Source organism: Falco peregrinus, chromosome 14 (genome assembly GCF_023634155.1).
Source record: "Falco peregrinus isolate bFalPer1 chromosome 14, bFalPer1.pri, whole genome shotgun sequence".
NCBI classification, from domain to species: domain Eukaryota; kingdom Metazoa; phylum Chordata; class Aves; order Falconiformes; family Falconidae; genus Falco; species Falco peregrinus.
In genome coordinates, this window is record NC_073734.1 from 8,098,984 (window position 1) to 8,124,705 (window position 25,722).

The 25,722-nt window shown below is 41.8% G+C and overlaps 1 protein-coding gene across 2 annotated transcripts; it reads right to left on the reverse strand.

The window, feature by feature from the left end:
* Positions 1-10,260: 10,260 nt before the first annotated feature.
* ATMIN (ATM interactor) lies at positions 10,261-25,488 on the reverse strand. Of its 2 annotated transcripts, none has more exons than XM_055818454.1 (4): positions 25,233-25,488; positions 19,776-19,901; positions 18,615-18,814; positions 10,261-17,642 (listed from the first exon to the last, which is right to left on the reverse strand). In XM_055818454.1, the coding sequence occupies exons 1-4, from the start codon at positions 25,458-25,460 to the stop codon at positions 15,812-15,814; spliced, it is 2,385 nt and encodes a 794-aa protein (XP_055674429.1). In that variant the 5' UTR covers positions 25,461-25,488; the 3' UTR covers positions 10,261-15,811. The 2 variants fall into 2 exon arrangements, with proteins under 2 accessions (XP_055674429.1, XP_027638752.1); XM_027782951.2 differs by lacking the exon at positions 25,233-25,488 and adding an exon at positions 19,999-25,216.
* Positions 25,489-25,722: the final 234 nt, after the last annotated feature.

Consider the following 25,722-nt stretch of genomic DNA (forward strand, 5'->3'; position numbering starts at 1 on the left):
TTTAAGGCTACATGCTTTTGAATTATTTTTTAGTAATTTCTATCTGTCACGATGACAGTTTTCTAAGGAATTAACACTTGTTTTTGCTGATGTTAATTTCACTTTAAAACCAGTGAACAGTAAGAATTTTATTTTTTTACTTTAATATGGAAGATCCTTGCATTTTTAAACTATTGTGTGACTGTCAGAACTAATAAACTAAACTGGTTTAAACCTGATTATATATTCAGTCAGTTCTGGATGTGTCTTTATGGTGTATACAGGGAACACGACCTTACACAGTCAGGGTGCTTTAGTAGAGTTGAACTTCCCCTCTTCTGGTAATTTTAGTTGCCTAACTTCTTATCATAAACTTGTGTAATACTCTTGCTTTGGGGCTTTTTCAGGCCACCTCTTTTCTCCCACAACCTTGGTAATATTTCACGGAACAAAAAAAAACCCAACTCCTTTCTTCACTGGTGATTGTAGGTGATGTAGTTCATGTAACTGAGGTCTAAATACAGGTTCCCCAAAGTCAGTAAACCCAAGACTGGCACAAAACGTGAGATAATCCTGTGATAAGAAAGAAAAAAAACCCCAAACCAACACAATAAGCTTTGGACTAGCCAGGTCAAGGCAACATTAGATGCAGATGAACACCCATGTAAACTGATTGAACAAAGTTCAGTAATTTCAGCTGAGTTCAGCTCTTGTCATCATCAGGTAAAACCTGATGGCTCTTCAGCCTTGCAAGAGAGCAAGAATACTGTATGGGCAGGTCAGGAGTGGAGAACAGGGTAGAAAGAGACTTTATAAGAGCATGCTCACTGTAAATAACTTTACAGGCAATCCTTCTGGAATATAGTAGAAGAAAGCCACTTAAAGGCTTTTAAAAAATCAGAATTAAACGGTACTTAAATCAGCAAAACACCAACTCACCAGCTAATCCTGGAGGTGCTCACACGTTCACCTGCATTTTCCCTCAGACACCTCAAGTTCTGGCACACGTGGGGGACACCTCAGCCTTGCCTTCGTTGAGCCCTGTCACCATGTAAACTCCGGCAGAACCTTTAGCAAAGGTATTTCTCACTTTCTTTCTCTTGATCTGAACATTCCCACATGTCTCGCTGAATCTACCGTAGGAAGTAGGCTGATGCTTGCTTTTTACTCTCTTGCTCACTTGCCAGGGGTGAAGCTGTGGGAACTGTTACCCTTTCACTTCTGAGGGTGTCCTTGTTACTAGGCTGGTCTTGCGCCTCTGATGAATTTAAGATGGAGATAGTAAATGAAAGTTCCAAGCACTGAAATTTAACAAACACACGCAGACATTTCCTCAAATAGCCTGCAGCCTTGTGCATCCTTCTGTGATGTGGAAACTGTGGTACGAGTTCAAAATGGGAAGCATCAGACACCATTTGTAAGAGGAAGTTCTTTTGGTTTTGCCTGCTATAAATATTTGTACACAGCAAATGCTTCAATCCTTAGAAACGAGCAAGCGCTACCACACATACAGAAACTATGTATATATATATACAGAAATATATGCAGTGGTAGGCATCCATACACCACCCCCCTCTCCATCTTAATTTAGTTCACAAAATTTTGAACACGTAAGTTTAGAAGTCTAATCTGACTGTTCATTTATAGTGCTATATTAAGGACATTATCCAAGGCTCTTTTCTAAATAATACTGTCAAAACCAAAGCTGATAACGAAGTCATTAGTACTGACCTAGCTAGCCCCTTTAAAGAAATACCCATTATCTTTTCCCTGGAAAATAGTATTACTATTATGACAAGATAATTTTGAAGGTGCCAGTAGGAATAGAGCAGACATTAATGTAAATTCTAGAGCTATACAGTGTTGCTCAATTATAAGGTGAGAAAAGCAGGTCTTACATTACAGTTAGTGTCAACAGGCTTAGAAAATGGCACTCAGGCATTGTTTCCATTCCTACAGATTCCTCTACCTTTGCAGATTTAAATAGCGTGGTCATAAGATAACAGTTCATCCTAATAACATTTTTGTAGACCAGTCTCTGCATCTTCCAGCTGACATTGTAAAAAATATTAGACAGCCTCATTCTGCCTATGTAGTGCTGAGTGACCCTGACATTTCTGCTGTGCCAAAATGCATTTCAAATCCGTTTGATGCCTGAGAATTTCCAACTAACTGAACAGAGATGTTTTGTCCCCTCTTTTGTTGAGATTTAAATGCTTTGCACAGAAAAATGCAAAACCAATGGAGGAAGTTTAACTGGGAGCTTTCTTCTGCTGCATTTACCCATTGCCTTGACTCCAGGTAATCTAGGAGAGAGTGGGTGCCAGTGCTGGGGAGCGTTAGGCAGAACTACGATGGAACCATTAATAGGGAGGAGTGTCTGAGCGCTGGGGCTTATCCAAAGTGGCCACTGTCACATGCCCACTTTAACTTTCCACAACAGATTTATTTTTAGTAATGAGAACTGTAGGAAGATAAAATGGATGTAAAGGCAAAGTGCATTATGATTACATCAGCTTTTGAGATGAAGTTGTGACTCAGTACGTGAATTGGAAAGGTCAGCTTCTACTCTCATTTGTGCAGCTCTTCTGAAGCAGATGAGTTATGTGGGTGTTACACTAGAATATCACCCAAGTTCAATAATCTGACATGACTACATGAATTTGACAATGGTATTTACACTGACAGTGTGTAAAGCCTTGCATGATACACTGGTTCTGCATGCTTATACTTTAAAAATACCTTCTCGCACTGTATTTTAGTCACATCTCAGAGAAATGCCAGGTAATAGAATTAGGTAATATACCTGAGGTGTATATATATAAAAAAATTAAGTAGTCTGTTAAAGAACAAAGTACCAAAACTTATCTTTACCTAACCAGGATATGCAGTCTTTATCTATTAAGATGAAAGTTGTGTGATTCACACAGTTGTATCAAGGACATTTGATGTCAAAGATCAGTGAATAATTTCCAGAAAGCTGCAAGTTCTGCTAAACAGAGATGTGACACTTGGAAAGGGTGCTTTGTGGTTGGTTTTTGGTTTGGTTTTGGTTTTTTAAGTGTCAGGATCTAAATGAAGATACGGTATTAACAACAAAATAGAATTGTGAGAGTTTACCTCAGTTCATGACCTTGTGATTCTGCCTTCTGTATGACGAAGCTCACACACAATTTTATTAGGAAAGCATTAACCATCTCTGTTGACTCCTAAGTCATTGGCTTAGACTTCTGGAGAGAGTGTAAGCTAAAAAAAGACCCAATTAAGACTGCAGTGGAAAAGGGGAAAAAAAACCCCAACTGAACAGATACATCTCATTTGTGGAGAAGATGATAAAGAGCATTTAAAATATTTTTCTTATATAAATAGTTCAGCTATTTTTAAAAGGATTGAATGTTTTTACCAAGGATTAAGTAACAACTAGCAGGGCTGGCACTCTTCCAGTTCTAGAACTTCTGACATAGATTTTCATGCAAATAGCTGAATAAATGCACTTCAGGACGTCCCCAGATCCCATCCTGCTAAGAGTGCTTCTGTCCCACTCTTCATGTATGTTAGAAAATAACCGTAGGACTTCCTAGCAAATGCAGGTGGCGGTCTCAGTAGTGCTAATGATCTGAGACACAAAAATATGCTCACTGTATGCACGATTGTAATTTTTACGGTTTTTTTTTTTTAATTTAAAGATCTGTTGTTCAGGCAGCGATTCGCTGTGATTATTTGGATTCCTTATATCGTAAGATCAGTTTGTCTCCTCTTTTTGTTGTTGTTGTTGTTTGGTTCTTCACCTTTCTCAGCATTTTTCTTCCCTTTCCCTCTGACTTGGTCATTTCATACCCATTTTTCTCACCCGCGCTCCTCTCCCTATTCACGTTTTTCAGCCCCTGTGTGGACGCTCCCGCCCTTCGGCCCCTCCCAGCACCCCCGGTTGTTCCCCCCGTTCCCACTCCTAGACTGACGATTCACAGACCCTCGCTGCACCCCCCAGCCCTTCCCCACCGGCCACCCCCCACCCCAGCCGCCTCAGCCCGGCGGCCCCCTTCCCCCTACGAGGCTCCGCCGTAGCCAGGCGAACCCCAGGCCCCACGGGATAACTTGGGCTCGGCAGGGACCCCCTGAGGGGGCGCCCCCCCGCCGCAGCGGGCCTCGCCCGCCATTTCCCCACAGGCCGCCGCGCGCCCCCCGCGTTGCCGCGGTAACCGCTGGGCGCGGGAAGGCGCCCCCCGCCGCCTCAGGCCGAGCCGCGCCGCAGCGGGGGCGCCGCGGCCGGGGGGGGGGGCGGGAGCCGGCGGGGGTGCGCGTGTGAGGGGTCGCAGTCAGCCGACGGCAACCGCCACGTCCGGCCGCTTTGAAATCCTTTTGCTGGGATCGGGGCGTTTGTTCTCGTCAGCACGGTTTACACCCGGGGCGGAGAAAAGCGCCCACCGAGCCACTGAGGGGGGTGGGGGTGGGGCGCAGCGTCCGCCCGTGGCCAGGGCCGCGCCAGCGGGGAGATGAGCCTGGTCCCTCTCGGCCGGGGCGGGGGCGGGGGGAAACCGGCACCCCCAGCCCGCCCCGGGGGGTCTAGGGGCGCCCCAGGGCCTTCCTGCAGTTCAGGGGGGCCTCCGCTGCACACCCTAACAGCAGTGCACCCTTAGCCTGTGAGCAATTACAGTGACTTCTTCCCTTGTACTCATAAGAAAATGCAAATACCTGAGTGTCCAGTTACATCCGCACACACTGTTCCTTCTCCGTATTTCTTCCTACAATGCTCTGGCTTGGTTTAGATTTCACACTTTTCCCTATCACCAGGTGCAAGGCTGAGGTAAAACTGCCTCCCTCCCTGCCTGCTTCCAGCTGCGGAAACAAGCCAGGAAACGCATGGCAAATGGGACTTGCAACAATTGCCAGTTTTGCTTAGTTGCAATCTCTTGTCAACACCACAGGTCAAGAAGCCAAGACCACACAAAATCAAGCAGAAGGAGAAGGTGAGTGAAGTGTAGATGGCACAGCTGATACAGCTTTAGAAAAAGGAAGAGATTTCAACCCATCCTATTAAGTCTAACTGCTGTCTTAGAACATACAGCATTAAAATGGAAATATGTAACCAGTTAAAACTTCAAATGTTCCAAGGTGCAGTGAAGAACCTGCCAATAAAAAGAACACTGCACCTGGGACCTGGAAGAAGTGAAAAATCCAGAAGCTGTATGGCATAAAGGGATGAATGTCCTCAATGTGCTTACTCCCCATGGCTCTGAATCTTTCAGTCTTCACGTGTACTTCCACCTGTGGATACTTCACACCCTTCTTAGAAAAACACAAAAGCCATAATCTCTCAGAAGATGCTCAGTGGTACTTCAGCTGAGGTTGCTTCCTGTAGTCACAATACTAGAGCAACAGAGCAGAAGGGTGAAAAAGGAGCTGACATTGTGAATGATGAAGTGAGGGGACAAACCCCAGAAATTCATGAATCATCATTTATCTCAAGTCATATGGACGTCTCATTCCTATAAGAAGATCCTGAGCAGTTATGCTGGCACTGTGCTCTTAGATCAGACAAGTATTGCAACTGTTTCTAATTCTATTGCTTTTAAAAAGAACAGCCATCCTGCCTGAATGCAGATTCCACCTACAAACCAAAAACAACACACAAAACACGATGGCACCCATGACTCTCTAACAGATAATGTCAGGAACAGGAATGCTGAGGTCAAGGCAGGAAGTGAAGAAAAACTGCAGGAGGTTCCACTGCTTTCTGGACTACCTTCCTTAGTCAGCCAGGCTGTGGGACCTGCAGTGCTGTCTAGACTGACCTAACATTTCTGTATTGTGGAACCGTAATTTTATGCTTTTTTAAAAGCTTGTTCGACTGTGAGGAAAAAAAAATAAAAATTCCTTGTAAGCAATGTGGGTATTTGTAGGTTTTGTAGATGCTATTAAAAGAATTATAAGCTGATGAATGCCAATTACTTTCATGTAGGTTTAGTTTCTTCCTGACCATAAGATAGATTCATTAGAGCCTTAAATAGCTTATTCTGCGGATGAAGTGCAACCTCTTCATTTAGATTCACTCTCAATGGCTGTGGTAGCCTAGCACAGTAATTGGGTATTTGATACTGCTGAGCACTGAAGCAAAGCCTAACATTAGGTACATTCTTAAATCCATGCCTACTCCGCAAGGCAGTTAATAATATTCTTAACTTAGTGCTAAAACCCTACTGAGTGTCAGACATTTGTGTACATTCCTTGCTAATTTGGCACCTAAAAGAAATGGAAATGACCTGGAAAGCAGACAGTGGTGGGACTGACAGGTATTTACAGTCATTTTTTCCATATTTGTGTAAGTAGATCCATTTGTTTAACTCTGTTAATGTGTTCTGTGCATTCCGATACTCACTTATTCTTGTTTTATCTTGTACTAAATGGAGGGATGTTCACATCAAGTTCTCTTTCGCTTTTGTGTTAAACAAACCCCAAAGTAAACCAGCAGGCTTTCCATAGATACATAAGTAACTGCATTTCAATTCAGCACTCAGGACAAGAGTTTCATTGCAACTTACCCTTCCCTTCTTTTGATGCTTTGATAAAAAATTTGGAATAGGGAACGGTGCAAGGCTCCCAATAACATGTAGTTACCACTTGAAAAGATGGAGGAATTCAGTTTTTAAAAATTATTACTTTACTAATAAACATGCATAAATGTAGGGTTTTTTTGTAGTTTTCTGGTATCAGTTTGTTAATTGTGTTCATCTTCAGGTATCTCAACATCAGAGCTAAAGAATTACCACTTTCTAGAGGCATAGTTTCAGTAAGTAGGTGGTACATATTCTATGTATCTAAACACTTACGTGTTCATTCCTTTAAAAAAAATGGAAGGATGCCATGGCTTCATGTCTTCACCCAATATTCACGTGAAATAACCTCTGAAGAATGCAGGAGCTGAGTGCCAGTGCAGTTTGCATTGTCTCCTAATACAAATTTCCCTGGGAATTCCATAGGGAAACATGGAAATCTTTTAGAACACTAATTTGTACGCCCAGGATCTTACAATTCTTTAAGAAGGGTATCTTTAAGTAGAGTGCCATAGCAGCTTGAGGTGCAGGATATGAGAACCATCGCACTGCAGGTTAGAACAGGGCCACCATTTGTCTGGCAGCAAATTTGACTTTTCAAGCGACGGTACCTCTGTTGGCGAGCAGAGTGCTGCCTACTGAACCGCAAATAAAATAAGCACCTACACCAGAAACAGCACAAGGCTGCTGACAGGATTAATGTCTTCTGTATCCCTTCACTCTTCCTAAGAACAAAAGCTAAACTTTTCAATCTCAACTGGCAGTAGTTTTTTGTACCCATTTGGTATTTTGTTGCAAGTCAAGAGGGAAAGTTATAAGGAATCTATTAAAAAGTTACAATGATCTATTAAATAAATAGGTCATTATAGTTGATACTATGACCTATATGCATCTTTTATATCTTTCAGTACTCTGGATATCTGAAAAATCACAGCCAGCAACTATCTGGAGCCAAGCTCTATCTTCGTGGTTAGTTTCCAGGAAATGTAGGGGTGGGTTTGGTTTGGTGGTTTTTTTTGTTTGTTTGTTTTGGTTTGGTTTGGTTTTTTGTAGTAACTTGTCAACAATGGTGCTACAGTTACACACATGCAATATCATTTTCACAGAACAGAGACACTAACACATCATTTTCTTCCCTCCTTTGTAGCCTTCCCCTTATGGTAGCTATTTTCTAATTCTGTTTTTTCATATTTAGATATAAAATGCAAGCTCCACAAAAGCATTCTTCACAAATAGCCCCTACATAAAAAAAATCCACACGTACTTGTTTCAGTCTCAAACAAATCCATATATACTTGTTTCAGTCCTATTTTTCATTACACAGAAAATTCAAACATGTACGTATCTCTGTAACTAGTAACATTTCCCACAGTCCAGAAGGAGAGAACTATTCCCTCCCACCCAGACAACTGAAAATACTGCTGCTTCAGTGAGAAAACTGAAAAGTGAACTGCATTACCAAGTAACAGTAAGTAAAGCCAAACATGCTTGTTATAGTAACTATAAATTGCAGCCATTGCAGACAGTAAGTAAATTCTTTAGGACTACAGGAAAAAAAAATGTTTAAAGTTGCAGCGAAAACTATAAACTTTATTTCCACATTTTCCAGTGTTTCAAACCAGATAAGATTTTTGCTGAGGTTTTGACAGTGTCAAATCAGACAGATTAGACAGAGGTTTTACTACAAGCTGATATTTCTAAGAACCACACTCGCAGATTATTGCTACAAGACCCGCAGCAGAAGACCAGAAAAGCTGCTAGCTGAAGGCCTAGAACATAAAGACACTTAAGCCATCATAAGTTTAACCAAGTTAAGTGCCCTTGAATACACCAGGTTCTCCAGGCACAGGAAACAGCAGCTTCTTGTTTACGCGTCAGTTTTCTCAAGAGTAAAGTAATTCCCGTTCAAGGAAAGGAAATAAGCTCAGGGGCTAGATCAGCTAGAAGTGCTTCCTGTATTCAAGGTGCCAAAACAAAACAAGTGAAAAGGGAACTGTTGACAACAATGTAAAAATACAGTGATGGAACACCTGAAAGTTAAATCAGAGGTTTTCCCCCTTTTGTTTTAGGTCCAAACTTCCAAAGGACTGATTCCAGAGAACTTGCTGTCAAATCCTGGGGCCAGAAAGAAAATTTGCCTCTAATTCCATTGTTTTGTCAGAAAACAATCAGCTTGCCAGCATGCAATTTCTCTAAGTGAAGGAAATTCAGGAACTAAACACAAACCAGTCAGGGATGCTTTCACTGCCAGTAGTAAGTGAACTCTCAGCAACAGCAAGCAAGAAAGTAGCTCAAAAATACGTGAGTCTTCTCTGGTCTCTAACCAGCCATTTTCTTCTCGTGTTCTCAATCACGATTTAAAGTTTGTCTTGCCTTTTACACTGTCTACCGTTTGTGAAAATTTCACGAGGATCAGTCTGTCAAAGCATCAGACTGTTGTTCATGGGCCAAATCTGTTCTAAGGAAAACCTGAAATAACGGCTGAACCAAGCAGAATCATCCCTACAATGGGAACAGGGCTACTATTCCTAAAAGGATAGTCAGCATCTTATACATCTGACTCAATTTTAAATGCTCTGAACAGGGGAATTTAGCTTCTAGGTACTTACAACATACTCCCCTCTGGAAATACCTTCCATATTTTACTACCTCTAGGGCTGAACGCTGCCTTGTGTGAACACTCACCTCAGTACGATGGGACTGAAAACAGCAGCCTGCTACACGGCAGAGACTGCTTCATGCACGGCTATAGCTGAGGCAATAGAACAGATGAATTTTCAGTCAAGGAGCATCTGCTCATTCACCGACTCTGAATTATCTAAGGTATACAGGTAACAGTGGAAATCAGCATTTTCTATCCTCCAACTAACAGAAAACGTTGGGATCGTTACTAAGCTTGGGAACTGTACAGGAAGACAAGGGACAAAGTATGGTCCATATTCCAAATGAACCTACTCTAGTTTTTTCTTTTAAATATTCATAGCGACAAACATTATTTTCTCAGTTATACAAAAAAACCTGCAAAATAATATAAGCTGTTAGAGAGGACCGTAATTTTCTAGTAGGATACTTTGAAAACTAATTATCATAATGCAGTTGAATTTCTACCTGATGTTATGACTCCAGAGATCTTGAAAATTACAGGAGGGGTGGATGGTAAGGTAGAAGAAGAACGCAGAGTAATCCTTCCATCCCGAGTCTCTTGTGGAAGACATCTGTCAGTGAACTGAAACTGCAGAGGTATTCTGCTGTGCACACGAGCTAATTCAATATGAACTTTTGCACACGCTGCGGAGAGGTTTGAGATGGAGCACCACTAGCGCAGGCAGCCTGGATGCTGCTGGTCAGAAGAATCCAGCCCTCCCTGCATGCATCAAATTCCACACAAAAGCCTACACACAGGTTCACTTACAGCAGGGAGCCTCTCAAGTGGATTTGTTTCAGGTTTATGAAATGTAGCATCTTGACATTCTGATTACATTTGTGTTGCAAGTTTAAACTTCCTAGGATTTAGAGAAGTAGGACTACACAGGAAAACTTTTTCCACCTCTGGAGATGAAGGCCTGACGTTGTTAAGATAGTTTTAATTTAAAAAACCTCTACCAATTCCAGAGACACCTAGCTTTCAAAAGGCAAGATGTTAAGGAGCAACGGGTGCCAGTGGGCACTGAACACCCCACCCGTGTCTCTGCAGGCAGGAGATCACAGCCATTAAAACAGAAGGCGAAAATGGATTGAAGTTAACTTTATTCCAAAATACGTATAATTTACAGGACTAAGTGCTTCATTTGTGAACAAAACATTTCAATACTTGTGAATAACTTACTAGCAGCTTTGTGTAACACTCCAGTTTCCAACAGAGGGAAATACTAAACAGTATTTTGGCACAAGGTTTTCTCTGCATGCATTACTTAGAAGTTTCACAATTACTAGGACAACATTCCTTCTTTGGGATTGTCTTTTGTAAAACAGGTCTAAGAAATGAATGCTTGCTTTTCTCTGCTCATTGCAAGTGTACTGGCTTAAATAGTAAGAACTAAACATGGACATTCTTCGAAAACTAAATTTTCCCACTAGATCAAAATCCCACCAGTGATAAGAAGAAAAATATTTTAAAGACAATTTCTCAGCCTTATTGAGATTAACTCACACATGCTTTGGGAATGAGACTTAAATTGGATGCTAATCAGGTGTTGAATTCTGTAAGCTGAAAAAAATATGGCTATCTTTCATATCTAGCTTTATCATAGATGCACTTGCAAATATCTGTAGATGGAAGTATTGTCAATCTAGCTCTGCATGCAAGTGCTTGAAGCATGCATGTAAAGCGCTAGTTGTTGTGAAACGCACAGTTTACATCATCACAAGTCATCTATTATATCCCATTGCTAGCTATGGTGAAGATACTGCTGTAAAGCCAGTACGTGAAAAAGAATCAGAAGTAAAGGACTTCTGGTTTTTAACTCAGGAGTGCCTTCAGGAGTTTCCACTGTTTCAGGCTGCCCAATTACATTTTCAGTGAAGTGGAAGAGTCACGTACATGAACACAAACATACCCTCACCCTGACTGCAAGGCAATGCAGAGTTGAATGCTGTAGTTCCTCGATTCTGTTCATTGCACAGCAATGGTGTTTTAAACAAGAAAATTCAGTCATGCTCCAAGCAGCAAATCCTTCTAGCACACATTTAAATTCACATCAACTGTTAAAAAACAACAAAAGAAACAGAAGATGCATGTTTGCACCATGCATTGAAACTTGCTACCATTAAACAACCCTATCTTCATAGTGTTCATACAGTTGTTGATGGAAGCCTGTTTACAGTAGGCCTGTTCTACCAGGAACTCAAGCATAGCAGCACCTTAACCCAAACATGAATGAAGAAAGCTTGCGAGGCCCAGAATGTTAACAACGCTTTGGTGTGAATGTATTTGGAACACTAAATTGTACATTAAGATCATGTTTAAAAAACCAACACATCAGAAATACATTAAAGCAAAGGAAACTGTACAACCTTAATGATAAAGGCCAATACATTTGGTTCACCTCTGAGCTGTCATTTCAGTAACTTTTGCAAGTTGAGCACACTACATTGATTCAGTATGTATGAGTCCTATTGTCTTACCCTATATTTGAGAGGCTATTAAAAAAACCCCTAACGCCCTAAGATCCCAATCCTGCCAACACACCTCTACCCAGCCTCACAGAAAAAACAATTCAGAACCAACTAAGCATGTGTTAGCAGGACAAGGATTTAAAACTGTGGAAGGCTTTCTTTCTTTTGTTGCATCCACACAACCAAGGTACATATGACAAACAAGGAAATTCAGCCTTTTGTTTTCAACAGAAAAAATGACTGCACGTGCATCTTGGGATAGTAATTTGTACGGCGTGTTAGTTACATACATTATTTTTTACAGACAGTGATTGAATTGTTCAAAACTAAATGAGGTTTCACCAGGCTTGTTTTACAGCTGTTTAATTTACAGCTGCAAGTGTGTATATATATCTATATGTATGCAATTTTGTCCCCCCCCGACTTCATATCCTTTGGAAGTTAAAATTTTCTAGACACAAGCAGCTTTGCATAGCTAAGAATGCGTAGTGTAAGTAAACTGACTATAAACTACGAATTTCTCTAGGCAGACATGAAGAACTGGGGGAGGATTCCCTCCCTGCCCAAAGCAGAAAGAAGTATTTACAAGCATATTAGTGGAAATGGATGCAAATAAAGCCAAAAGAAGAAACATATATCTACTGTCATACAGTGATGCATTGTGACAAACAAACATGGAAGGTAACAAGACAGACCTCTCATTTTTCAGCTGTTTTGTCCTCATACAACCTGTGTCCCAAATTTGCTATGTTTCTTTGATTTTTTTATATACTAAAGAAAAGCTCAAGTGAAACTACACAAGTGCAAATTAAATTTTAGAGTAGCATTACACAGGTATCCAGATCAAGATCCAGCAATCACAGTGTAACAGAATTAAGCAGGAAACACAAAGAGTAATACAAGTAACATTAGTATAACTTCCAGATAAGAATTTGTGCTAAGAGGCTACAGAGAATCTGGTGTTACTTTCTGTACAACAGTTCAAATGGCATTAGGGGATACAAAGAGAATAAGCAAAGTAGTAAGTCACTGCTGACCAATACTTACGAGAGACAGTGCCTTGAAAATCAAATCAGAGACAAACTGCAGAAAAAGGGAGATAAGTGTCATTTAGTACTACCAAGACATAGTTCTGACTGAAGTTTATTTTTAGAACAACAGCCAAAACAGAAAAGTAGCCATTTTGAAGAACTTGTTCATATACAAAGAATTTGTACTATTCAGCAACAGTATTTCAGCTCAGGTTTCATTAGGTTTACTGTTGGATTCAGCAAACCGTGAAGTCTGGGTGCAGTCTTCACATTTTCACAAAAATACTTAATAAATCCAAAGTGAGTGACATATGCCAGCAACATAGGATCCAAACCTGTCTCTGACTTCTATGAATAATTTATGGGAACCAAATTTGTGAAGAAACAAGTTAATTCTGGTCAGAATGAGCCACTTCACGAAGACAATGCAGACATATTTAGTACTTTTTTAATACTGTACTTTCACTAAATAATTTCATGTGGTAGTACTGTGTTGACCTAATCAAAGTTCAAACTATTTTAAACCCATAGGATGAGGGAAAGGAATGGTATTTGCATGTTATAATAAAACACACAAAGCTCATAAATATTCTTAGTTACAAAGTACAGTAAATGAGTTACGATTACATTGTAAGATTGCATCCACACAAACTAGTTTTTTTCTGATAGTCACTGATGCAAAGAGCTTTGGCTTACACCATGAGAATGTGGCAATTGTCATTCGGATTTGTAAACCAGTTTCAAAGTTCTTTAAATGCTAGCTGGTCTCTCAGAGGATTACAATTCAAAGCCTTCTGTAATTCTTCTCCTTATTACCTACGAAAAAATGACTGACTTTCTAAATTCAGAGGTCATGAACAGTTTCTCACTTTTGCATTCTGTAACTGTGGAAAACGCAGTCTTCCCCAACCAGATCTATAGTAACTGCTTCTCTTCCATGCACCAGTAAACTTGCACATGGGAAACACAGAAGCCTATGTATGAAGAAATGTTCTCTGGTATTCCAGCCAGGGGGAAGAAAGGAGAAGGAAAAACACTTTACAACCTGAAGATGCAATATTACTAGAAAAGTATTGCAATAGAGTAAGTTAACCTAATTTTGTCATTTATCTTATTTCCCAATCTCAAAGTAGGCAGGTAAATACAAATGAGTCCTATCTTCAGAATAAACAGAATGACAAGCGATGCCTTCCTTTTCTTAATATATCCCAACCTTAAGATCAGAACTCTAGGCATTGTGAAAACTGGGGGGGCTTTCCCCAAAGCAGAATTACTGTACTCCTGGGGGGAACTGCAAGATTCCTTTCTTCAGCCAAAGACCAGAAGAACTCGTACTTACAAATGCTGAAGAATTAAAACAGGCAACGCAGCTGTGGTTTCAGGAGTTTTTCAGGAGGAAAATAAAAGTTTCAGGGTTAATCTAAAGAGATTATTTCCAGTAAAAGTAGAGACACTTACTGTATTATTGCATTAACTATGGCAATTTAAGAGTGGTAGAAGACAAAAGAAAAAAAAAGGTATTGCTCATTTTCAAAAAAACAAGCTTGCTGCAATGGATGAGTAACTTCACTCCCACATCCTTGAGCTGAGGATATGAAGCACGAAGCATAGTGAGTCTTCAAAAGCTAAGGCTTGGACATACATTTATTGATGGGCTGCCTAGCAAACACGCAGCCAATGCCTCCCTCTCACAGTGGAGAAGGAAAGTCTATTACAGGCCCAGGAACTTGACATGAAGAGGTTTTCCTTTTCATTTAAGGTAACAGAAACTAAAACCTGTCCAGGACAAAACCAGAGGCCTATATTATGCAGGCTATTATAGTAAGAGATAAAAATTAGCTAAGGCCAAATTCCAACATACATTCACAACTGGCTTAATTTTTTTTTTTCCCATGCAAATGAAAAATAATGCAAACAATGGTATGAGGGGCAAGATGAACATTAAACAAAATTCCAAGAGGTCACACATTTCCTCTCAGAAAAATCGGTTTGAATTTGACTATATTCAGAAAAAACTCTCTGAAAGCTGCAGGAACTGAGGGCTGCAGATCAATATGCAAAAGCAAAATACAGTTGTTCTGAAAGGGCTTGTGAGCTGATCTCCCCGCTCTGTTGTATGGGTTCCAATTGGTTTTGGAAGCGGGAAGTCCAAAACCAGGAGTCCGGGTGAGTAAGTATCTGAGAGAATTTAATATCCCGTTTCTCAAGATTTTCTGTCAAGGTAGCAGATGTATAAACCACTGTAACATTTCTCAACTTATATCTTAATAAAGCTAGGAGAATTTTAGTGAAAACTAGTCCCGTCTTTCAGGCACACACATTGTAGTATTTGCATCTTAAAAATAATTTAAGCAAATCCCTCCCGAAGACTCTAAAGATGTTAGTCCCGTTTATTACACTAGCTAAAAGGGCGACATGCTCATTTTCCTATAATTACGTATTCCAAATGGTTTTCCGACCCTTCAAAGGGCATCAGTGACACCCAGGGAAAAAAAATAAAAAGGTACTGCTGTCTACATATTTTTTGATAATATACTCAACAATTCAAGAGTCTGTGTCCAGTGTGTTGGACAGGTATTTGGAAAATGCCACCTTATGCAGGAGAAAGCTGTGAAGGCATAAAGGAAGACCATACGGCTTACTATGTTCATGCCAGATTTAAAATTCAAGCTACTAAAAAAAGTAAACCGAAGTAGCTTACACTAACAGAATCCTCCCCCGTAAGTTCAGGGAAGCATCTGAACCGGACAGGTCAGGGCTTTGGTTCAGCACCCTGGAACTCTATACATAAGCCAGGAACAGAGAGGCATATACACAGGACAACTTAAAAAGTTCTGTTTAAATGAAAGCAGTATCAGCTTTGTAAAGAAGTTTGAGGAAAAAACATAGGCACCACAATTTTTTTTAAGGTTCAAATGTACATTAACATGTTACAGCCCCCCCTTCCCCCATTTATACACACACAGTTTATGTAAAGTTACATATTCAATAGAGTACCTGCAGCAGGACAAGTCTCTTAGGCCAACTGCTCACAATAACTACATTCAGTAACGCAAAGTGAATAACTTGGTCAAGCCATCTCTCCCACCCCAATAATTTAATTTCAAACCACAGGAAAGTTATATTATGAAGTACTCAATGGTTGGGCTTGCCAGAGCTCTGAAACAAGGAGCACAGCTCTTCACAGGTCTGTGTTTCTACTGAACTGAACTGGGACTCCATTGTATTCCAGGCTAAGTCAGCCAGAAGGAAGTCGTCCATTGCTGTCTGTGTCTCATTGCTGGTGAGGAATAAACTCCCTAGGTTCTCAAAGCAGCTATCCATAGTCTGTGTTTCAGTGCTACTGAGCTGGACTTTGCTTTCAATATTCTGAGTAGGGCTATTTTTAGTAGCCAGATATACTTCTGTCTGGGTTTCTGTATCAGATGAGTCCGTACTCATGGAGAAACTAGACTGCTTCAGAATACTCCCTAAAGGCAGATGGGTATTACTGTCCAAAAAAAAATTCAAGTCTGTCTGTGTCTGTGTATCAAACATCTCCAAACCTAAGAAGTTAGAATTTCCTCGGCAGCTATACGATTGAGTGGCGCTATCTGAAAATAAGAAATCAGTCTGAGTTTCAATGTCCAGCGACTCCAAAACTGGCTCAGAGTTTAGGGTACCAAGCTCACTCTCCTCAGTCTGAGTTTGGATATTGGATGCTGAAAAGAACTCTTCAATGTCAAAGTCTATTCCTGTGCTCTGTGATGGACCGGGTGGCAGATGCGTGTCAGCATTAGAACTGGTCTCAGACAAAAGGCCACGATTATCCAGTGCCTGGCCAGACATGTTTCCTGAAAAGATGTTCTCCAGATCACTTAGTAGGTCCATCGTCTGGGTTTGATTATCCATCGTATTTTGAGGTGGAAGTATATTAGTCTGTGTATTGAAGCCAATAAGGGATTCAGACTTCACCGTATCTTGATTCAGGCTCTTGCAATTACTCCTTTGCAGCAAGGTTTGATCAATATTTGCAGGCATTAAATTGTTCTCTGGAAGTTCAATGTGAGTAGAAACATTATATGATGAATGAACGTTGTCAAAGATGTCACTGCACATTACAGCCTGGTCCATTTGCACTCTTCCATCAACAGTGTCCTCTGTCCTCCCAGTCTGAGTCTCCCTAGAAATGCCACTCGCTGGAAAACAAACCTGACTAAAAGCATCAGTCTGAGCAGCTATGGATGAAGTCAGTTTGGAAGCAGGCAGCAGCGTCTGTGTTTGTACACTGATGGGTAATGAAACCTGTGAGCTGAATGAAAGATCAGTCTGAGAGCAAGAGGATACAGAAGAACTGGGAGTCCAGGCTGCAGCTGGTACAAAGTTCTGTGAAATATAAGATAAGTCCGTCTGTATATTTATCGAAGAAATTTTATTCTTGTGACAAGCATTCCCCAGCTCTTGCCCTGTGTCATTCAGTGTAACCTTATCCAACTCAACTTGTACACCAGTACTTACCGGTTCGTGATCACCAGAATTTGTCACTTTTGAAACAGGCATACTATCTTTAAATACAAGTGTTTCTGCCTCCAGTGCTGGAATCAGAATTCCTATAGACTGAGGCAGTAAATGAACAGTACTTACAACTGGACCTTGGTTATCAACAGCCACTACAGCAGGTTTGACCGAAGAGTCTGTTGCAGATACGTATACAGGCAAGTGAGCAAGCTGCATCACTGGGAGTTTAACCAAAGCCACCCTGGGCTTTGGTAAAAGCATCTTCGGTGTACCTTTTGGCTGCATTTGGTTTGTCAAGTTAGAGCTGCAGGAGCCTTCAAGAGAGGCCACTAGTTTCACTTCAGAGGACTCCAGTTCCTGAGTGCCAGGATTGTTATTGTGTGTATTGATGAATGCTTCATTTGCTTTCTCTGCCAACTGTTGATTATGTACGGAGGTTTCCATTTTCCTTTTCTTACTAGGAGGATCCCTGTGAACATGAGATCAATAATTTATACTCCTTTCAAGCACAAAACATCTCCCTTCCATTCTTTCGAGTCATTGCATTGAAAATATAAACTGAAGTCACAGATGAAGTTGGATATGAGAAGACAACTAATCCTGATTAAAAACATAAACTGACTCCAGGAACATCAGTTTTGTAAAATTTCACTCCTCACGCTCCCATTTAAAGAAGAACACAATGTTACCTCTTTTGTGGAGACCTATTTCTAAACAGAGGTGGAAGTTTAGATGGTTTCTTCCCTCTCGTACATTAGGCACCCTGATTTGAAGATGTTTAATTTGTTACTTTGATGCTAACTGAGACTGAGCATTGAAGGGACAGTGCTCTTAAAATTACCATGCAGGTAAAGGTCTCTCATGGAAACTGAAGATACAATTTGCACTCCTTCACACAAAACTTAATTTTGCAGCAGTTTAATCTCCAAGACAGATGGGCTAGGCCTCAGGAAACAGATTGCCCTTTATGAAATACATGTACACGTTAAGACAACTATAAATCTAAACATGCATACATAGGCGTTAAAAAAAAAAAAAATGCACTAATACTTGCAAAGACAGCTAGACTATAAAAGAAAATAAACTGAACTGCATTCCACACCACAGCTACCAGCTATAAACATTTTCAAATCATCTCTGCTTTCACAGAACTGTAAAAGCAGATGCAAAAGAACCACAAGCATTTATGCCATGCAGTGCAGTGTCATCAGTACGTTTTATTTTACACATGGAGAAACCTGATCTTATTGATTAGACAATCATCACCAAAACAGAAACTACTAAAAGCAACAAAGCAAAGAAACTGCAAACTGCTTTACAGCTAAAACAATGTGAACTTATTTCCCATTTAATCTACAGAAAGGAGACAAAATGCCAGTACATGGGAGACAGAGGACTTGGTGAGAATTTAAGTACCAATACTTAACGGCTTCACTTTTACCTGTGTTCTGCAGGAATTTCATGGCCAGTTCTGTAAATATGAGACAGTAATGCTGTTCTGCTGGCGTAAGGGCACCCACAAGTACACTGGAAAGTCTTGCCACAGACCTCTATATGCCGTTTCAAGTACCATTCTGTACCATAGGAGTTACTACATTTATCACATTTGTGCTTCTTTTCAGCATGCATTTTCATAAAGTGCTAGAATACACAATGAAAAGTAAACATTAGCCTTCAGCTAAGATTAAAAAAAACAGAATATCATGTTTTGGGAGACATTAACACTTGCATTTTTCTATCTGTTAAACAGGATTGAAGAGCAGAATTAAAAATTTTAAGTCTCATTAGGAATAAGTTACAAGCTTAAAGAAATCAACAGAATTCAAAGTTTGCAAATCTGCTTGTGCTATGTGCATCTTAAAACAAAGATTACAATAAACATTCCTGTGCCCTAATGCTATTGGAGGTTTCCTATGGACATTAATAAATCTATAGACAAATCTTGCCAGAGTGTAGTAAGTACATGTTGCAACATGTGCACACTCCTGAAGATCTACAACTAAGCAAACAGTCTCAAGTCAAACAGGTCAACTTCAGAGCAAACATCAGAATTTTTCCTTTTCATTTACAGCACCAAGTGCTAGCCACTCAACCTCTATGGCCTTCCCACCTTATCACAGGTAACCCACAGCAGCCGAGTGCTTTGTTTACTCACTCATGCAGAAACAATTCTCACATGCTTTCTTAAATAGGTAACCAGTAAGCAAATGCCTTTTGAGACTAGAGCAGAGAAAACCTCTTAATTCTTCACCAGCTGAAAAAGTAGTTTAAAAGCATCAGTCACATATGAAGCCTTTACTGGTTGCTACTGTGATTCTCCCCACCCCTTTGATCTTTGTCCATCTTTTTAATTTCTGGAGAGGGGCTGTCTTCTAGTTTAGCAGAACACACTGGTATCTGCTTGATCAAAAGGTTCAAGTCCTCTAACATCAACATGCAAATTCATTAACCGTATGCCTACGTGGAGTTTCCGCATACAATTCTTCAACTTCTGGATATATGCTGAGAGGCTTTGCTCATATCTGAATGCAAAAGTGTACACTTTCTGGAGACAGTCAGGACTAAATCAGTATGAAAATGATACTTTAGGAAATAGGAATACCTGTTTTACAAGAGAAAATTGGGAAAATGGTCTGTTTGGTCCTCTAGGGCAGCCTTCAATAGGACAGCAGTAGAATTTCTGTGATGTTTTCAAACCCTTCCTTATTGGCGCATTACGTTTTCCATCCTGAAAAAGAACCAGTTGAGAAGCTAATTCCACAGGTTTGCCTATTAAAGACAACAACCAGAACAGACGCCAACTCTGGCTCACTGAGTTTACGCACCTCAATGAGCTGAAGGCACTTTCTTAAGTGATTTTAAAGTTCAAAAGGAGTTTTTCACCTATGTGGATGCTACTTTGCAAACATACCATGAAAATTACCAAGTGAAATTACAGCAAGCTCTGCAGAGTAGTGGTACTGTACTATTTACTTTTACCAAGATACTTGCTGCCCCAAGCCAAATACAACTGCCTTTTGTGTTACTTGAGCCCAAAAGCTTTCCCTACAGATACTTCACTACACTGCCAATTCAATGTGGTTTTACTCGTTAGTAGCAGAATCTACTTGGAGGTCCATTAAAATTAGTCATACGCTGTGTAACACAACACTTCTGATGTTGGAATTCAGTTGGCACTATTTAGATTTTACTTGGGAATCTACCTGTAATTAAAGGAAAGACACCAAGCTCACTCTGTCACTTAATTCAGATCACAAACCAAACCTCAGTTAAGCCTATGAAACTAACAACTGGTATGCCAATCCTGAACCTCCAGACATCAAACAACTGGTATAGCTGTGCTTTCCGCGTGATCTGCCTCACTGACCATCACATGCACACAACAGAACAAAGCAACATAAGTTACTCAGAGGACCTCAAAAAAACCTATGAACAGGACGCACAAGTGGGATTGTCTGGATTGTTCCACCACACAGAACCTATTCCTATTGAGGACACAGACATAGAAACCACAGGATGTATCCCTCCAGACACATCCTATCTGAAAGAGTCTCAGTGGAAACATCAGGCACCTGTGTCCAAGTAAAAACTTAAAAGTAAACTATTAAAAACGTGATGCTGAGAGTAGCTGTGAGTCTCCTTACATCCTGAGACTGAGTAAGAGGCCAACCCAGTCCCCAGAGCCAGCTACCGTAGCCCCAATGACATCCCCAAGATGATTATTCAGGGAAGAATTAACAGAGCATGCCCTGTTTGAGCTCTGCACCCGATTTTCCTTACCATGACAACAGTGACAGTAAGCACAGTAAGTGGCAGAATTTTGATTTTACACCAGTCACTCCCTAACTACCTTCTTCAGGCATATTTCCAGCTACTGCGTGTTTACGCAGGTTAGACCAAACATAAAGAATTCACAAAGTGCAACAGTTGTCCTGTGTGAAGCAAACAGAAAGTAGGTACGGCAGCTGCCAGAACACAAAGGGGTTCACTGCTCACACCCCTACTTCTTACCTAGCTACAGTTCGCCACGCTTCAGGAATACCATGAAGCAGATGAATAGGACATTTCAATGCTTTTGTTTTTCCTCAAATCGTCTCTCAATCTAAGATACTATGTGTAAAATGTAACCCCTTCAAGCAGTATTTCAAGTTATATTTCCACATGCTCAACACTGCTACTTGTTGACAATGCCACAAATTCGTTGTTCATGACCCATCATGCTCAAAGAAACCAAGTTCAGAGCCTCTGAACCAAAATCACCAGCCGCTATTTCATCAAGAAAACCTAGAATAATTCTCTAAAAAGTGAGTTTTCATGTAATGTTTTAACCTTCTAAGCATTTTTATGTGCAGCAGTTTTTCCCATGGACAAACCATTTCATAAACAGGCCTGTTTTATCTCTGCTGAATAACCACGGTCCTAGAGCCACTGCCCAAAACAGGAACATGACTCAAAAGAAATCCAGTTGTTCCAGCCCCACTACCCCCAATTACACTTTTTAACCCTGAGTTCACCCAGAAACACTCTGACCAGATACCAGTCTCAAAGTCTTCAGAAGAAAAAAAGATCTGCCTTTAAGTCAAAACTATGTTTGGTTTCTCCCACTGGAGACTAAATCAGTACGTGTAGTAAGAGGCAATTGGCGTTAATGTCTCCCAACGAAGGAGTTCGCCAAAGTGTGTTATATTTAAATGGCACCACCCAAGAAACGACAGGGTAATACGGGAAATAGGTTCAGGCACCTAACAGGTAAACCACAGACAGGTTATTTAAAACTACTGAAGTATGAACGTGTAGAATAACACCAAGTGTTTAAAAGCTATATAAACATGAGTAAGATGCTTTTTTAACAGGTGGAACATAGACTTTGGAGGCACAGATCACAATAAATTTGTTGTGACAAGTTGAGAGATACTCTAAACATGTAAGTGTAACCCTATCCAGACAGTAATCTTGTTCTGACCATCTTCAAAGTCCTCCTGGCTCCAAATGGTTAATCTTATATCTTCTCAAAAACCGGTCTGGCCAGTCATATTTCAGATGCTCTCACAAGTCCTTTCCTTGTATATCTGATTTTACTTCCCGTATTTCTGCAATACCCACCCACCAAAATTATTGGCAGATATTTGTGCAATTAACTTCTCACAATGCAGATGCCTGTATTGTAAGGAATGCTGACATTCCAACAGGGCTTGCAGCAACACCATGGGAAATGGGAAGTAACAATACTTGCTAGTGATTTACTCAAGGTGAGCTTAATGATGTCTTGCTTTCCTACAATAGAAAGGCTTACTCCAAAGGATTAATTTAAAACATTAAATTACAGTACACTGTAGCCAGCTATGTTAAAACATTTTTTTTTCAACAGAAGACCATGTATTTCTTTACTAAATAGCATGGAGAGAAGTGCATTTACTCTTACTGTAAAAAATATTGCTGTAGTGTAATACTTGCGTTTGGGTAAGCTACCCTTTCCAGTTCACCACTGATGACAGCCTCCCTGCTATCATAGGAATCCACAGAACCCTCTCTTTCACATGAACTCCTATAGCTTCATTTTTAAACTACAGAGGTCTTCCCCCTTCTCGCCATAAAATAATGCAAAGACCAAAGGATTAAAAAAAAAATCAAATCCTGATATATTAAGTGCCAGTTTATACCCACTGTTCTCATTTTTTATGGGCTTACTTAAGCTAAGGAGCCAGAAAACAAACACTTAAGTATCAACACTTCATCATATCTTGTTTTGTTAGGCCAAACAAGCCAAATTCTTCTCATTTCCCTTTGTCAGACACACTTGACATTTATCACCCTTAACAGCCCTTTTCTACACCTCTTCTGGGTTCACTTTAGCTTATTTGATTTATTTAGATTCCTCCCCTGCAGCAGTGACAGAGAATATCCTTCTGATGTATTTTAGGATTGCCCTTCTCACAGCAGCATTACCATAAAAGCTCATATGCTATGACCAAACAGCTTTTGAAAGTGTTTCTCATCTCAGTTCCTTCTGTTACAAACCAGGACTGATCAAATCTTTTGTTATCGCTCCACAACACTACAACCTTCCACTACTGCACTTGGCTCTGTTTTTACAGGGCAATCTTGTTTTCCTATGTGGACATACTCCCACTGCAGCAACAATGACTCACAGTTTTTGGTCTTAAAAGAACCTATTGGTGCTACTTTTGTTAATGAAAACTAACCAAGTCAACCTCCCTTCTCTTCAGCACTATTAGGTTCTCTCCCTCCCCAATAGCTTCTTACTGTCCCATGTGCAAGGTCGCCTCTTCACTAATTCCTCATGTTTTGCTAACACAATTTAAATTATTTTTGTCTGGGGAAATCTGTTATCTTGTAAAAGGAAATATCAATACTGAATTATTAGTCCAAGTCCATCTCTTTTTGGAGAAACAGAGTAACACACACCTAGATTTACATCTTTTTACCTTCCTATCTTTATCCTTTAATTCAGGATGCATTCTCAGCCATGCATAATACTGGAGGCATTTTATCTAAGACAGTACAGAAAAATGAGGTTCCCTCATTTTACTCTCCATTACAATGTCCTTGGAAGAAGTCAGATACTCCTGAAAACCTGCGTCCATCCATGTTTCAGTATTTGGATAAATACTAAAAGCTATCACAAGATTTAGTAATTAGCTGTATGAAATACGTTATAAACCCGCAAGGTACCAACAGTTAATAGCTATCTTGGCAACCGGTGAGAAAGCAGCACCTCCTCACCCATGGCACCCTGCACACAGGTTATATAACCCACTCGCCGCAGTCCCTGTCAGCTCGCAGCACAGGCTCACAACCGAAATGACCGCCTGCTGAACCTGAACGAATGTTTCCAACCTCTGCACCTCCACTCATACCTATGCGTGAGATACAATACATGCCAAAGCTGTTAGCACGTATCAGAAAATGAAATAAAACAAAAGATAGGAAATAGCAAGTATTCTTGAGATTATTTCATTTTGTTCACCACCACCCACCATCTGTAACACGCTCGGTTCTGCAATTTGCCATTTCACAAAACAAGTGCGTTTATTATTTGCCTGCTGGGGCTGCATTTTCAGATTGCAGCTACGAATGCTGCACTTGAGGTTTGCCAGGAATAGGATATTCACACCCTTAGCATTACGATTTTGGAAAAAGAAAGGACATCTTTCAGAAAGGCCCACACTCAAGTATATGCTTGCTGAACCGTGGCTCTCCTCCCCCCCCAGTATATGCTGCCTTTTCTCAGGAGTACTATGCTAATGAGGGCTTGTTTCCAAAATGGCATCCATCTAGGGTTTTTTTGGCTCACAGACGTTTTTAAAAAACAAACAGAAACCCCAACATAACAGCACTCGGCGTTTGGATTACGATGGCTTGCCAACTGCTCCGGGTAGGAAATGCAGTATGTTTGCATAGCACCTCGCAAGCAGGGCTATAATGTCTTCCTGCAGAAAGAGGAGTGACAAGCAAGTGAAATAAGAGAACCTGGGCCCCAGAAAACTTTTAACTGCCATAGTTACATTTAACGCTGCTACAAACCGGGTTATTTCCCGCAAGGAATTTTAGTGGAATTCTCCACTGGGCTGGCCGGGCAGAGCGCACACGCGTGTTCACGCCTGCACCTGCACACGCTTTTCACGCGGGGAAGGTGAAAGCAGGAGACAAGGCGAAACGCCTGGGGACCCCCCGGGAGCGACGCCCTCCCCAGGCTCCGCGCCAGCGACGCCGAAGGCAGCCGCCGCCTCCGCCGGCCGCCCCCGGCCCCCCCGCCCCGCCGAGCAGCAGCGGATCCCCTCACCCGCGGCTGGGGGCAGCCCCGCGGCGGGAGCAGGCCCAGGCCGCCCCTCCGGCAGCCCCCGCGGCGGGAGCAGGCCCAGGCCCCGAGCGGAAGAGGGAGCTGCGCCATTACAGAGCCCCGCAGAGCAAGGTGAGGGGCGGCGCGCCCCCTCCCCACCGCGGGGCTGAGCGGGAGGGAGGCGCCCGGCCAGTGCGGCGGGGCCGGGCCGGGCTCGCCTCACCGTGCGGCGGGCCCGAGTTGGGGCGGCGGCGGTACCTGGACCGGGTGGGCCTTGCTGAGGTGCATGTTGAGGGCCGGGCTGTTGGGCAGGACCTTGCCGCAGCCGGGCACCGTGCACAAGATGTTGGTCCTCACTTGGGACAGCTCTGTCACCGAGGGCCGCACCAGCTCGCCGGCGGGCGGCAGGTGCCCCACGGGCACAGGCGCCGGCGCCGGGGGCCGCCCCAGCCCCCCGCCACGCCGCCCGGCTGCCGCCGCCGCCATGTTGCTGTCAGCTGCTCAGCCCCCCGCTTCCGGGGCGGCCGCCAATAGTCACCGCCGCTGTTGAATATGCAGCGCGCGCGCGGCGCGGCCCCGCCCCCCACGTCAACTCCCGGCGGCAGCTGCGGCGCAGCGGGAGGGAGCCCGGGGCGGGCCGGCCTCGGCAGCGGTGGGGAGGGGGGGAAAGCTGCGGCAGCGAAGGGAGAGAGGAAGGGGGAGAAAGAGAGAGAGGAGAGGAAGGAAAGAGAACAAAGGAGAAAGAGAA